This window comes from Nicotiana tomentosiformis, chromosome 1, assembly GCF_000390325.3.
Source record: "Nicotiana tomentosiformis chromosome 1, ASM39032v3, whole genome shotgun sequence".
Classification (NCBI taxonomy): Eukaryota; Viridiplantae; Streptophyta; class Magnoliopsida; order Solanales; family Solanaceae; genus Nicotiana; species Nicotiana tomentosiformis.
The window spans coordinates 22,173,560-22,189,760 of NC_090812.1; the positions used below are offsets into that span (position 1 = coordinate 22,173,560).

Genomic DNA, 16,201 nt, shown 5'->3' on the forward strand with positions numbered 1-16,201 from the left:
GTCACTAAGCACTCGGCACTCGCACTCAGTAGGTACCTGCGCTCACTGGGGGTGTGTACAGACTCCGGAGGGGCTCCTTCAGCCCAAGCACTATAATCTGCATGGACAACTCACGTGCGATAATAATAAAGTATGCTACAGGCGGGCAGCCCCGATCCACACTCATCCTCACAAATCAGGCCCTCGGCCTCACTCAGTCATAAAGCATGTTGTAGGCGGGCAGCCCCGATCCACACTCATCCACACAAATCAGGCCACTCGGGCAAATAGTGAGAGGATGGTAAGAAACAACCCCTAAGGGTCCAAACAGCATTCGCGCAAGGCCCAAACATGGCATTCAGCCCAATTTATAGAAAATCTTTCTAAAACATATAAGTATCAATGGTTTCAACAAAGTATGCAACTTTACAGTTGCTACGGGGCAGACCAAGTCACAATTCTCCAATAGTGCACGCCCACACGCCCGTCACCTAGCATGTGTGTCACTTCAAAATAGTAGAATGATACAAAATCCGGGGTTTCATACCCTCAGGACTAGATTTACAGTCGTTACTTACCTCAAAACGTGAAACTTTTTACTCTGCTATGCCTTTGCCTCGCAAATCGGCCTCTGAATGCCTCAAATCTAGTCACAAATAATTCGTTTTAGTCAATAAAATTTATTGGAAGTAATTCCATAAGAAAATACTAATTGTTCATAAACAATCTAAATTTAGCTCAAAAATCGCCCGTGGGGCCCACGTCTCGGAACCCAACGAAAGTTACAAAATCCGAAATCCCATTCAACCACGAGTCTACCCATACCAATTTTACCAAAATCCGACCTCAAATCGACCCTCAAATCTACAAATCTTATTTCCAAATTTCTAAGTTCTAATCTCCGATTTACACCTCAAAATCATGTAATCTAGTCGGATTATTCGATGATAATTCAATATTATGGAGTAGAAATGATCACAAGGGACTTACCTCAAGTTTTTCTTGAAAATATATCAAAAATCGGCTCTCCTCAAGCTCCAATTTGTCAAAAATGGCAAATGGGACGAAGTCCTTATTTTTATGATTCTGCCCAGACATCCTCGGTTCTGCCTCGATCTTAGCCTTCGATCGAGGTCCTCGATCCTGGTCCTCGGTCCTGCCCCTCGATCTTGGTTCTCGATCCTGGCCCTCGATTATGCCTTCGACCCGGCCTTCGACCGTGACCCTCGACCCTGGGCTCGATCATGCCTTCGATCGTGGCCCTCGACTCTGGGCTCGATCATGGCTTCGATCGTGGCCCTCGACCCTGAGCTCGATCTGGTCTTCGATCGTGGCCCTCGACCCTGAGCTCGATCTGGGCTCACATCTGGGCTCGATTTCTGGCAGAAGCAATTTCCAACAGAATGAAATTGCACCAGCTGTTCTAGTTCAATTTTTGATCCGTTAACCATCCGAAACCCACCCGAGGCCCTCGGGGCCTCAACACAAATATACCAACAAGTCCAAAAACATCATACGAACTTAGTCGAATCCTCAAATCACCTCAAACAATGCTAAAACCATGAATTACGTCCCAATTCAAGCCTAATGAATTTGAAATTTCTAATTTCTACAAACAACTCCGGAACCTATCACATCACGTCCGATTGACCTCAAATTTTGCACACAAGTCCTAAATGACATAATAGAGGTATTCCAATTTTCAGAACCGGATTCCGACCCCGATATCAAAAAGTCAACCCCATGGTCAAACTTCTCAAAAATAAAACTTTCGGCATTTCAAGCCTAATTCCTCTACGGACTTCCAAATAATATTCCATACACGCTCCTAAGTCCAAAATCACCATACGGAGCTATTGGAATCATCAAAATTCAAATCCGAGGTCGTTTACACATAGGTCCATATCCGATCCACTTTTCTAACTTAAAATTTTTAATTATGAGACTAAGTGTCTCATTTCACTCTGAGTTCCTTCCGGACTCGAACCAACTAACCCGATATAACATAATATAGCTGAATAACACAAAAAGAAGTAGGAATGGGTAAAACGGGGTTATAAATCTCGAAACGACCGGCCGGGTCGTTACAGTTATCCTTCAGTTTAGGTACAATGGAAAGGTCAGCCGGTAGGAGCATCTACCTGGGAGTCTGAGTCAGACATGCAGAGTAAATATTCACACCTTTTTACCAGCTCGGGTACTTTTCCTAATTCCGTTCGAGGACGAACGTTTGTTTTAGAGGTGGTGAATGTGATGACCCAAAAGATTATCTTTAAATTTAATAATTAATTCTATGTTCTAAGACCTCGAAAAGCACTATTCATCATCCTCGACTTGCGTGCACAGTCCGTATAATTTTTCGGAAAGTTTTTATATGAAAAATTGATTAAAATGTGAAATAGAGCCTCATCTTCCGCACCTGCTGATCCAAAATGGCCACCGGCTCCTCATCATAAGTCATATCACCATTAAACTGAACCGTGCTGAAGTCTAAAACATGGGACGGATCGCCAACATACTTCTGGAGCATAGAAACATGAAATACTGGATGCACACTCGACAAGCTGGGTGATAAGGCAAGCTTATAAGCCACCCCCCCTATCCTCTGAAGCACCTCAAAAGGCCCAATGAACCGAGGGCTAAACTTTCCCCTCTTCCCAAACCTCATAACACCCTTCATGGGTGATACCTTTAGCAAAACCTTCTCCCCAACCATAAACGACACATCATGAACCTTCCTGTCCGCGTAGCTCTGCTGCCTAGACTGCGTCGTGCGAAGTCGCTCCTGAATCAATTCCGCCTTATCTAATGTATCTTGGACCAAGTCTGTACCCAAAAGCCTAGCCTCACCCGGCTCAAACCATCCTACTGGAGATCTACACCTCCTCCCATATAAAGCCTCATACAGAGCCATCTGAATACTCGACTGGTAACTATTGTTGTATGCAAACTCCGCGAGCGGCAAGAACTGGTCTCATGAACCCCCAAAGTCAATGACACAAGCGCGCAACATGTCCTCCAATATCTGAATAGTGCGATCGGACTGCCCGTCAGTCAGAGGGTGAAAAGTTGTGCTCAACTCAACCTGAGTACCCAGCTCTCGCTGCACGGCCCTCCAAAATTGCGATGTAAACTGAGTACCTCTATCTCGGATTTAAATCTCGGCCAACTGCTCTGAAGTGTAAGTAGTATCAACTAGAATGAAGTGCGCGGACTTGGTCAGCTGATCCACAATCACCCAAATTGCATCGAACTAACTCGAAGTTTGTGGGAGCCCAACTACGAAGTCCATGGTGATCCGCTCCCACTTCCACTCTGGGATCTCTAACCTCTGAAGCAAGCCACCCGGTCTCTGATGCTCATACTTAACTTGCTTACAGTTGAGACACCAAGCCACAAACCCAACTATATCCTTCTTTATCTGCCTTCACCAATAGTGCTGCCTCAAATCCTAGTACATCTTCGTGGCACCCGGATGGATGGAATACCGCGAGCTGTGGGCCTCCTCAAGGATCAACTCCCTGAGCCCATCTACATTAGGCACACATATCCGGCCCTGCATCCTCAACACATCGTCATTACCAATGGTCACATCCCTAGCATCACCTCACTGAACCATATCCTGAAGAACGAGCAGGTGGGGGCCATCATACTGACGCTCCCTGATACGGTCATAAAGAGAAGACCTAGAGACCACACAAGCCAATACCCGACTCGGCTCCAGAATATCCAATCTGACAAGCTGGCCCGCTAAGGCCTGAACATTTAATGCCAAGGGTCTCTCTGCTGCTTAGAGATATGCTAAAATCCCCAAACTCTTCGCCCGGTGACTCAAAGCATCGGCTACCACATTGGCCTTCCCCGGATGGTACAAAATAATGATATCGTACTCCTTAAGAAGCTCTAACCATATCCGTTGATGCAAGTAAACATCCTTCTGCTTCAACAGATACTGCAACCTCCGTTGATCAGTATAGATCTCACAATGAACCCCATACAAATAATGACGCCAAATCTTCAAGGAGTGAACAATGGCTGCTAACTCAAGATCATGGACAGGATAGTTCTTCTCATGGGTCTTCAACTGGCGTGAGGCATAAGCAATCACCCTACCCTCCTGCATCAGAACATATCCAATACCTACCCTCGCGGCATCACAATACACGGTGTAAGAACCTGAAGCTGATGGCAGAACTAAAATCGGAGTGGTGGTCAAAGCAGTCCTGAGCTTCTGAAAGCTCTCCTCACACTCATCTGACCACTGAATGGAGCACCCTTTTGGGTCAATTTGGTCAAGGGCGATGCAATAGACGAGAAACCCTGAACAAACTGACGGTAATAACCAGCCAAACCAAGAAAGTTCCGAATCTCTATAGCTGAGGATGGTCTGTGCCAACTCTGAACTGCCTCTATCTTCTTCGGATCCACCTGGATACCCTCACTGGACACCACTTGCCCCAAGAATGCTACGGAACCGAGCCAGAACTCACACTTGGAGAACTTTACATAAAGCTTCTCCTCCCTCAATCTCTGTAATGCAATCCTCAAGTGCTGGGCATGCTCCTCCTGGATACGAGAGTACACCAGGATGTCATCAATGAAGACAATAACGAATGAGTCCAAATAGGGATGGAATACACTATTCATCAAATACATGAACATTGCTGGGGCATTGGTTAGCCCAAACGACATCACCAAGAACTCATAATGGCCATATCGGGTCCTGAAAGCTGTCTTAAGAATGTCCGAATCTCGAATCTTCAGCTGGTGATATCCGGACCTTAAATAAATCTTGAAGAACACCCTCGCTCCCTGAAGCTGGTCAAATAAATCATAAATATGAGGCAAAGGACACTTGTGTCTTGACTGTGACCTTGTTCAATTGTCTATAATCAATACACATCCTCATGGAACCATCCTTCTTCTTTACAAATAGAACCGGTGCACCTCAAGGTGACACACTAGGCCTAATAAACCCCTTATCAAGGAGTTCCTGAAGTTGTTCCTTCAACTCCTTCAACTCCGCCGGTGCCATACGATACGGTGGAATTGAAATGAGCTGAGTGCCCGACACCAAATCAATATCAAAGTCAATATCCCTGTCAGGCGGCATGCCCGGCAGGTTTGCAGGAAACACATCTGGGAAATCACGCACCACCGGAACAGAATCAATGGCAGGAGTCTCTGCACTAACATCCCTTACAAAAGCCAAATAGGATAGACAATCCTTCTCAACCATACGCTGAGCCTTCAAGTATGAAATCACCCTACTAGGTATATAGTCTATAGAATCGCTCCACTCAACCCTCAGAAATCCTGGCATCGCCAACATCACAGTCTTAGCATGACAATCTAGAACAGCATGACATGGAGATAACCAATTCATACCCAATATCACATCAAAGTCTACCATACTGAGCATCGAAAGGTCTACTTGGTCTCCAAACTACTAATAGTCACCACACATGACTGATATACGCGGTCCATAACAATAGTATCGCCCACAGGAGTAGATACATGAACAGATAAAACTAAAGGCTCATGGGGTATATCCAGAAAATGGGCGAAATACGAGGAAAATATGAATACGTGGAACAAGGGTTAAATAAAACAAAGGCATCCTGTGACAAACTGAGACAATACCTGTAATCACAACATCTAAAGCAATAACATCTGGTCTGGTAGGGAGGGCATAGAAATGGACCTGGCCACCCCCTGATCTGCCTCACCCTCTCGGGCGACCCCTAGCTGACTGTGCTCCACCCCTAGCTGGCTGAGCTCCACCCCTAGCTGGGTGGGTGGGTGGTGGAGGAACTGGTGCTGGTGCCATCGGCCGAGTACTCCGCTGTGGAGTCCCAACCAATAGCCTAGGGCAATCTCTCATAATGTGACCAAAATCTCCGCACTCGAAACAACCCCTCCTCTAATGAAACTGCTGCTCCTGATGCCCAAAAGAACTACCCGAGGATACCTGAGTGGGCGGGGGATGATGAGAACTCTACGCTGGTAGTGCATTGAATGATGACTGGCCCTGCTGATGACTATGAGAACCATGGACAGATGATGCACCATGGTGAAATGGCTGAGCTGACTTAGCCTGTCTAAAATGACGACCTCTACCATGCTGGAACTGACCACCAAAAAGAGCACCGCTGAATCCACCCTGACCACGAGGCCTCTTGGCCTCCCTCTCAACCCTCTCCTGACTGCGAACCATCTCAATCTACCGACTAATGTCGACACCCTCTCTCTGGTCATGAGCAACCCTAGCTGAAATGTGAGACCATCTATAAACCTCATGATCCTCTCCCTGTCTGTGGGATCCAACCAGATAGCATGACGGGCCAACTACGAGAATCACATCTCATACTGCGTCACAGACATATCACCCTGGCGAAGCTTCTCAAATTGTCTGTGCAGCTCCTCTCTACGGGACTAAGGCACGAACTTCTCCAAAAAGACCACAGAGAACTGCTGCCAAGTAACGGGTGCTGTGCCAACAGGCCTACACCTCTCATAAGTCTCCCACCATCTGAGTGCAGCCCCGAAAAACTAAAAAGTAGTGAATGAGACCCCACAAGTCTCCGGAATACCAGCTGTACGGAGTATCCTCTGACACCTATCAAAGAAGTCCTAGGCATCCTCTCTCTCTGTGCCACTGAAAGGTAGAGGCTGGAGTCTCCAAAACCTCTCTAACCTACATTGATCATCCTCAGGCATAGTAGGAACCACATAGTCCTGAGCAGCTATAACCGACTGGGCCGGTGGTGCCTCCGGTGTCTGGAGTCCCTGAACAACCTGCTCGGGTGTGCGTGCGGCGAGAGTCTGAGTGCCTCCCCTGGCCTGAGAAGTGGTTGCGGCCGTCGAGATGGAGACCGCTTGAGCAAGGCTGGTACACGCTGTCAGAATCCGAGCTAGAGCCTCCTGGAGGCCTGGAATCACAATAGGCACAGGTGGTACCTGAGCTGGTGCATCAACAGTTGGAATCTAGTCCTGATCTGGGACACTTGGTGGATCTGCAGGTACTGCCCCAGCTGCTGTGCGGGTGGCACCTCTTCCCCTACCGTGGCCTCTACTGTGACCTCGGCCTTTCGCGGCCCGGGCTGGTGGTACTGGTGGCTGTCCATCCTGTTCGGTAGTACGAGTTCTCACCATCTGTGAGAGAATGAAACAATAGATGTTTAGTTACCAAAATCAACAGATTCGCACGACAAGAATTCAAGAGTGTGGAATTTTAATAAAGGTTCTGCAGCCTCTCGAAGATAAGTACAGACGTCGCCGTACCGATCCGCAAGACTCTACTAAACCTGCTCATGACTCGTTATACCTATGTAACCTAGGCTCTGATACCAAGCTATCATGACCCAAAAACCTAACCTATCATGATGGCGCCTATCGATGGTACTAGGCAAGCCGACTTTCCCAAAATACTCCAGTAATTCAATAGAAAAGATAGTTTAAAACTTTTTCATATCAGAAATTTTCATAAAAATCAAAGTTGAGCTAAATATAGAATCAAAATGCGGAAACCAGCCCCAAACATCGGGGTGTCACTAAGTTATGAACATCTAGATAACCAAACTAATACAACCAGAGTCTAAGTATCAATACAAGACAGAAAGAAATATAGAAGGAGTGACAAGGTCCTGCGGACACCGTCAGCTACCTCGTAGTCTCCGGTATACGATCGCGCCCGAACTCAACGACCTCCGTGATCAAACACACCTGGATCTGCACATGAAGTGCAGGGTGTAGCATGAGTACAACTAACTTAGCAAGTAACAGAAATAAATAAGAAACTGAGAAGCAGTGATGAGCTATACAGTACTGTTCACTTTCAATAATTCCAGCAAATAATATACATACTTTCAAATCCGGCAGTTTAAGTCAAATCAGTTTTATACAGTTAAAGTGCAGGTACTCCGGATATAGAATCCTTTAGTAATTTCATAACAATGGCAGATAGAACAAAGTGCATCAACAAATGAAAAACAAGTACAGCCTCTCAGGGCAACAGTCACTCCAACTCTCAACAACTCGACACTCAACTCTCATCCCTCAATGCACACGCTCAATAGGTACCTGCGCTCACTGGGGGTGTTCAGACTTATGAGGGACTCCTACAGCCCAAGCACTATAATTTGCACGGACAACTCACGTGTTGCACGGACAACTCATGTGCTATAATAGCATATCTGGATCCGCACAGACAACTCACGTGCCATAGTATAAACTATAAGGATCCGCACGGACAACTCATAACCAGGCCCTCAGCCTTACTCAGTCATGAACCTCTCTAGTCTCACAGCTCTCAATAATGAAAGGGAAAACAACACAAATAAAAGTGTTATAGTATATCAACATGTAAAAATAACAGAGACTGAGGTAAACATGTACAAGAATCACTATGACTGAATATAACTACCATGAGCAGGAATATAGCCTAAGCATGATTTCTAACATGAAAAGCAGTCAAGTTCTAGTAGAGAGGATGCATATAAACACAATTAAAGGCTATTAGACTTCACAGTCTCCCGGGACGGACCAAGTTTCAATCCCTCGCGGTGTACACCCACACGCCAGTCACCTAGCATGGGTTCCACCTCCAAACATTCACATTATACCAAACTCCGGGTTTCATACCCTCAAGACCAGATTTAAAACCGTTACTTACCTCAACATCGTAGAACTCCTACTCCGAAATACCCTTTCCTCTCGAACCGGCCTCCGAATGACCCGAATCTAGCCATAAGCAATAAAATACGATCAATATAAGCTAAAGAATGAATCCCACAAGGAAAATACAAAATTATGGGTCAAATCCCGAAATTCACTTAACCCCGGGCCCACGTCTCGAAATCCAAAAAAAGTCACAAAACCCGAAAGCCCATTCACTCCCGAGTCTACCCATACTAAATTCATCATAATCCGACCTCATTTGGTCCCTCAAATCCCCAAATTACTCTCTCCAAAATCCCAAGCCCTAACCCCTTATTTCGCTTCACAAATCCTACTAATTAGGTGAGAAAACAACGGAAAAACACCATAGCTAGGAGTATTAGAGCTCATCATCTTACCTTAGTGAATATCCTTGAATCCCCTTCAAAAATCACTCCAAAATCTCTAAGGTCCGACTTGAAAATGGTGGAAAAGAACAAAAAATCGCGAAGTCTTCTATATATAGGTTCTGCCCAAGTTTTGTGCACCTTCGACTCAAAATGCGCACCTGCGGAGCCGCTTTTGTGCACCAATCTCCGCATCTGCGGAAAATAACTTAAGTATCCATCTCCGCACCTGCGCACCCTATCCGTTTCTGCGACCTCGTAGGTGCGGAAAGGTCCTCGCACCTGCGGCCATTGCCATCCCTCCTCATTTCCGCATATGCGACTCTGCCTCGCATCTGCGGGCTCGCAAATGCGACCACTTCTACGCACCTGTTGTTCCAGCTCAGGCCCTCTATGTCCACATCTGCGGCTTACCAAGCGCACCAGTGACCTCGCACCTGTGGCTCCCCTTCTGCAGGTGCGGAAATACTAGTAGCAGCAGCTTCAGCTGCATTTTTCCAACTTCAAATAATCCGTTAACTATCCGGAATCACCCCGATCCCCTCAGGACCTCAACCAACCATACCAACAAGTCATATATCAATATAAAAACTTAGTCGAGCCTTCGAATCACTCAAAACAATATCAAAACACCAAATTACCCTCGAATTCAAGCTTAAAAACTTCTAAACTTCTGAATTCCACAAACGACACTGAAACCTACCAAACCACGTCCGAATGACCTCAAATTCTACACACACGTCATAAAATGACACCACGAATCGACTTCAACTTCCGGAAGTCCATTCCGACCCCGATATCAAATTTTTCACTACCGATCGAAATCGCCAAATTTCTAACTTTCGCCAATTCAAGCCTTATTCCACTATGGACCTCCAAATCACATTCCGGACGTGCTCTAAGTCCAAAATCACCTAACGAAGCTAATGAAATCATCAGAATTCAATTCCGAGATCATTTACATATAAGTCAACATCCGGTTGACTTTTCTAAATTAAGCTTCTAAATAAAAGACTAAGATGTCTCAATCCACTTCGAAACCACTCCGAACCCGAACCAACTAATCCGGTATATCATTGTATAGCTGAAAAGCACAAAAGGAAGCAGAAATGGGGAAAACAAGGCTATAACTTTCGAAACGACCGGCCGAGTCGTTACAAAATCCTTCTTCGTGAACACGTGAGACCCTTCGCGTTCGCGAAGAAAAACACTAGACACCAGTTCCAACAGTTGCAAAACAAGGAAAAACGATCCAAAACCATCCCGGAACTCACTCGAGCCCCCCGGTACCTCAATCAAACATACCATCAAGTCCCAAAATATCATACGAACTTAGTCGAACCCTCAAATCACCTCAAACTATACTAAAACTACGAATCATACCCCAATTCAAGCCTAATGAACTTTGAAATTTTAAATTTCAACAAACAACGCCGAACCTATCAAATTAAGTCCGATTGATCTCAAATTTTGCACACAAGTCATAAATGACATAACGGACCTATCAAAATTTTCAGAACTGGATTTCAACCCTGATATCAAAAAGTCACCCTCCGGTCAAACTTCCCAAAAATTCAACTTTCGGCATTTCAAGCCTAATTCCACTACATACTTCCAAATAATTTTTCGGACATGCTCCTAAGTCCAAAATTACTATACGGAGCTATTGGAATTATCAGAATTCAATTTCGAGGTCGTTTACACATAAGTCAATAACCGATCAATTTTTTCAACTTAAGTTTTTAATTATGAGACTAAGTGTCTTATTTCACTCTGAAATCCTTCCGGACCCAAACCAACTAATCAGATAAGTCATAAATCAATTGTAAGGTATAAATTGATTAGTAAATGTGGGAATGAGGATGTAATACTCAAAACGACTAGACGGGTCGTTACCACAGTATGCATGAATACATGTGTATTCAACTGTATTAAAAAATATATATCTTCGAAATACATAAAATACAGGCAAAAAATATATTTATATAAAAATACAATGTGTTTTAGTGAATTTGTACAGAATACAATGTATTTGTATCATTGTATGTGACTAAATAGCAAAAAAGAGAAAGTTCGTCTCATATCATTTTTCGGCCGAGAAGAGAAGAAAGTCGTTAGATCCGTACAACAAATTTATGATAACTGAATCAATTTTTCTTTTCTCACTAAAATACATTGTAGTAGTAGGTTACCTAAGAAAAATATGAAACTATGCCAAAAAATGTTAGTGAATCTTCATTGCAGCCCTCAAGTTAAGCAACAAACACGGAAAGAAAAATCAAAAGGGAAAAACAAATTGCAAACAAGGAAAAATCAAGTAGGTAATTCATAAACATCTATGTCGTATTGCTAATTTATAAGGCTTGTTAGGGGAAGTTGCTCGAAGAGAGAGATTCTTCTTTCCCATCGGCCGTCAATACTAGGGCTTGAGTTGCTCAAAGAGAGAAAGAAAAATAATCTCAGAGAGAATCTTGTATTAATTGAAAGAAAGAGAGAGGAAAAATATAAATAGCATATTTTATGCCTCAATGGTAATATATACCATAAATACCTATTTTGCTATAAAATATAAAGGTAGCTTTAAAAATTAATATTTTAAAATAATTTTGGTTTATAATAAATAGGGTGTATACCTTTATTATAGGAGTTAAAATTTCCAAAATAAAAAAATTTCTTTTTTATATCTTTTATGTTAAATCTTTTATGTGTAAAACCAATCTGATTTCGTTGAATTGACTATCCCAAGATGGTTACTAATAAGTCACTATCTTTGGGTTTGATTCAAATATTTTTATAAGGTTATTGTATATGACAAATTTAAATTAGCATAACAAGCTTATAACATGATATTCCAAGAAAGTTCTGCTAACGTGGAGAAGAGGGCGTATAACTGCAGGGAAATTGTCAGACGAATATTAAAAAGACTCTGAAACGTTTCACCACTTCCCCTGCTCACAAAAAAAGCACTCCACTCACACTTATAATGGGAAACATACTGCAAAAACATGGCCGAAATCGTTCAGAACAAAACCAAGCTCAAGAAATTGCAGTGACAGAATTACCAGATGAACCTCAAAATTTCACCTGTGAAATTTGTATCGAGCCAATGTTGTTAGCCAACAGAAAATTTAAGAACCAAAATCACTATGTTCATCCATTTTGTATCGACTGTATTGTGAAATACATTTCCGTCAAGCTAGAGGACAATATCCGCGACATTACATGTCTCTCTCTGAATTGTAACCAGTTTTTGGACCCCATTTCTTGAAGGAATCTTGTGCTGTTTGTTAAATGGTGCGATGTGTTGTGTGAGTCCTCTGTTTTAGGGTTGGCGCAATGTTACTGTCCGAATCAGGATTGTTGGTCTTTGATTTTGGACGAGTGTGGTGAAAATGCGAAGCGATCGAAGTGCCCTAATTGCAAGAGGTTATTTTGCTTTCACTGCAAGCTTCCATGGCACACTGGGTTACGCTGTGAAGAAAGTGGGGGACTAAGGGACGAAAACGATATCGCTTTTCGTGTGCTTGCTAAGAGTAAAAAGTGGAAGAGGTGTCCTCAGTGTCGCCGCTTTGTTGAACTTAATGAAGGTTGCAAATTTGTCACCTGCAGGTTAGTTTGCTGTTTCGTCTCCTCTTCCTTTTTTTAATATAAAATCTCTTTATTCTTTGCTTAGGGTTATATGTTACTTAATAGAGAAAGATGAGAAATCTCATCTTAAATTGGGATGAATTACAACTTGTGGAGTTTGGATTATACAGGAGTCTGAACCTTTTGCAAATCATTTTGGTATTAATGAATTTATTTTGCAAACCCTGATAGTAGTATTGAGCTATGGTTAAGTTAGATTCTTTTTTGTTTGTTTTGTTGAGGAGAATTAGGGAGCAGTAAAACCCTATGGTGGGCTTTCTGCGGCACACATCCGGATAAGTTGGATTAGTCGAACTAGTGGGTACCGGACACCGGATAGTCAAACCAAAAGAAAAGAGAGAGATAGAGAGAGATTAAGGAGAAACAATCATGAAAATATTTAGTGAAAAGGGTCCAAATAGAGCACATGTTTCAGATTGATGCACAAGTAGTTGATTGGTAAGGTTTCAACTTAAGACAGGACTTCGAGAACTTGTATTTAGCTATTATAACCAAAAGAAAAATGAAAAAGAAAAAAGAGAATGCAATATTGATCCCTCCCCTGCATCCATGGCTCCCTGGAGCGAGGACCAAAAAGCTTATGTTTGACAGCAGAATGTTAGCTATCATTGGTAAAGGTTCATAATCTTGCATATCGTTTTATACCTAGTTACGGAAATTTTAAGACCTGTATATTTTCTTGTGGCATTCTGCTTGATGAGTTTTGAAGATGGTGCAATATCGGTGATCTGAATCAGGAATTGTATATTTCTGTATTTTCATAAACAGGGATGAATTGCTAATACCCTGCTGATTAGCGAGCTTCAAAATAAGGCATGAAAAACTTTAGACCTATAAATCTAGCAATTATAAATGTTCTATAATGTTAGGCTACAAGTATATAGGGTATAGGGAGTTGTCTGTGGAAGCACCTATAGCTTTCTGAGCGGAAGAGTTATGCGTGGAAATTTATCTAATATACCTCGAATGTCACTTAATTCGATAAGATGTAGAGCATTCTCAGTTGCCACTTATCTGATATATCAGTTGCTATATATTTTTTCAGTTGACAGTGATATGTGTTTATCATATCGACCGTTATAGGGAGGACGAACTGGGTTTGAGGACAACATACCATTTGAATCCCCTAAACTAGATCATGTATCTACCATCTACTATGTTAATCTGCCAAATTTAGTCTTGTTAATGGTATAATCATTTTTTCCTGTTGTAGCCAGACCTTTTCTTCAAAAGTTATTCAAGTATTCGGCTCTAATTGAATGCTTATATCCGCACCAATTGAAATGACTTATTGGTAATTCATGATCAACTTACTTTTGTAGTACCCTACCCCTAAAATAACCAAGTTTACTTTTCAGCACAAGTTTACCCTTTTATTTGATCGTGTTTACTTTTCTTCGGGAAATAAACTTGGGAGAAGTTAGCGGCTATGAACACTGAACATGGAATTTTATGTGAGATAATCAAGCTTGGCCTCCGGGTATATTCCAGTTTAGATTTCATCTACCGGTAAAAATAAACTATAAAAGAAAAAAGAAAAGAAGAGGCTATGAAGCCAAATAAATGATATGGTAGGAAAAGAAGTTACTCATTAGATATATATTTTTTAATATACCAGGTTTATGACATAAGATCATATTAGCATACCTGAGTTATTAGATCCTTAAGTATTTCAGTTCCGAGGCCTTATAAAGGCACGCAGGCCTTGAGAAAGATATGTGTTGTTTAAATTTGATTGATATCGTCATACCTGTGCTCTGTTAAAATATTGCACTCTTTTTAAAATTCAAAAAAATAACTCTTTTTGTGATATTAAACCATAAGAAGTGGAGAAAGGGTTAAACTTTAATCTGATTCTCTTTTCATCTGGATGTAGGTGTGATGCCCTTTTCTGCTACAACTGGTAAGCATTGCCTGAGCAATGGATAGTGACAGTGAATGGTAAGCATACCACTCCCGCAAGAACTAAGCAATGCTTTTTTTTTCTTTCGCTTGTACTTTGTTCCAAAGAGAAAGATGAATATCACAAACAGGAGACTTAATTTTATTCCATAACAAGCCATAACATATCCTCATCCAATACATCACAGTATAATGGAGAGGAAAACCAGTCGGCAACATTACTTATTTATGTGACACAAGCAGTTCACATAACCATAACTATTTGTAGCTTAATATAGTTTGCTATTATTTTAGTTGTTATCCCACCAGAATTGGGATTGGAGGTAATCCACAACTTTGTTGTCAACTTGGAATGCTTTCGCGAGAACATCAGGATTGATTGGTGGGTCTGAACCAAATACTGCATTCGCAATAGTGATGACTCCTGGATTTTGACTACTGAGTCCAGCAAATGCAACGGCATTAGTCTTTCCAACATTAAACTGAAAATGAATGAGACCTATTGGGAAAACGAACACATCTCCAGGATTTAGAATCTTGGTAAAGAGCTTGTTCTTCATATTTGGACCAGGGTTTGAAAGGACAAAGCCGACGTAGAGTGTGCCCTCAAGGACAGCAAGAATCTCAGTTCCTCGGGGGTGTGTATGAGGTGGGTTGAGACCATATGGCGCATAATCAATGCGCGCTAATGAAATGCCCAGAGTGTTGAGTCCAGGTAAGTTGCCGACGTTCACAGCAGTTACAGCAGATCCAAGTTGATTTGAGGTATTTCCAGGTATGTTTAGACCTGATTTAAAGAAATCATTTGCCATAACCTGCTTTGGATCCTTGCAAATTTTTCCGTTCACAAAAACTGCAAAGGAAGTTTCAATAATTAAAAAAACAAACAAAAAGGATAGGAGAAAAGCACACAAATATTCATAAAAATTGCTAAGACCAGATTGATTTTTGCATTCAAAATAATTATTTGATCATATACCAGCAGCCATGGAGTCGTCAACAGCAACTCAAATATCCTGCAAAGGACTGGGATCAAATGCATGGCTCATTGAAGATAACAAAGCCATTATTGCAATGGTTAATACAAATGCTTTGAGAGCCATTTCTACTATAAACTATCTTATGAAACAATTTAAAAGATCTTTCCTTTGTTGATCTCTTACAAACTTAATAAGTAAAGCTTCCTATTTATAGATAAATATTTGTTTTGAATTGGTCGTCAATTTTTCCTTAACAAATTGTGAATTAATTAGCTTCTATATTACCAAGTCATCAATTGGTAAACTTTTTAAACGCATAGTACTGGAGGCTGGAGCTTCCTTCAACAACTACAAAGACTAAATATTATTTACCTAGCAGGTAGAGAAATTAAGATGTGATAGAAACTTCCTAATGGAAAAAAAGAAGAAGAAAAAGAACGTATATAACCCCCACTAGATGTAAACTGAGATGCCTTATATATATTGCACACGCGACCAAATAATGTGTACACAATAATCGAAATGATTCAATTCTAAATCTTCATTGACATTAATTACTAAATTACTAATATCCTTGTTAAGTTTGCAAATCATCTTGATTTATTTGTCACGTCCCAAACTACTACC

At 41.9% G+C, this 16,201-nt stretch overlaps 1 protein-coding gene across 1 annotated transcript; it reads right to left on the reverse strand.

The window, feature by feature from the left end:
- Positions 1-14,713: 14,713 nt before the first annotated feature.
- On the reverse strand, positions 14,714-15,751 carry LOC104112610 (germin-like protein subfamily 1 member 20). The gene is made up of 2 exons (XM_070179298.1): positions 15,574-15,751; positions 14,714-15,447 (listed from the first exon to the last, which is right to left on the reverse strand). Exons 1-2 carry the CDS (start codon positions 15,581-15,583, stop codon positions 14,885-14,887), a joined length of 573 nt encoding a protein of 190 aa, XP_070035399.1. The 5' UTR covers positions 15,584-15,751; the 3' UTR covers positions 14,714-14,884.
- Between the last annotated feature and the right edge of the window lie 450 nt (positions 15,752-16,201).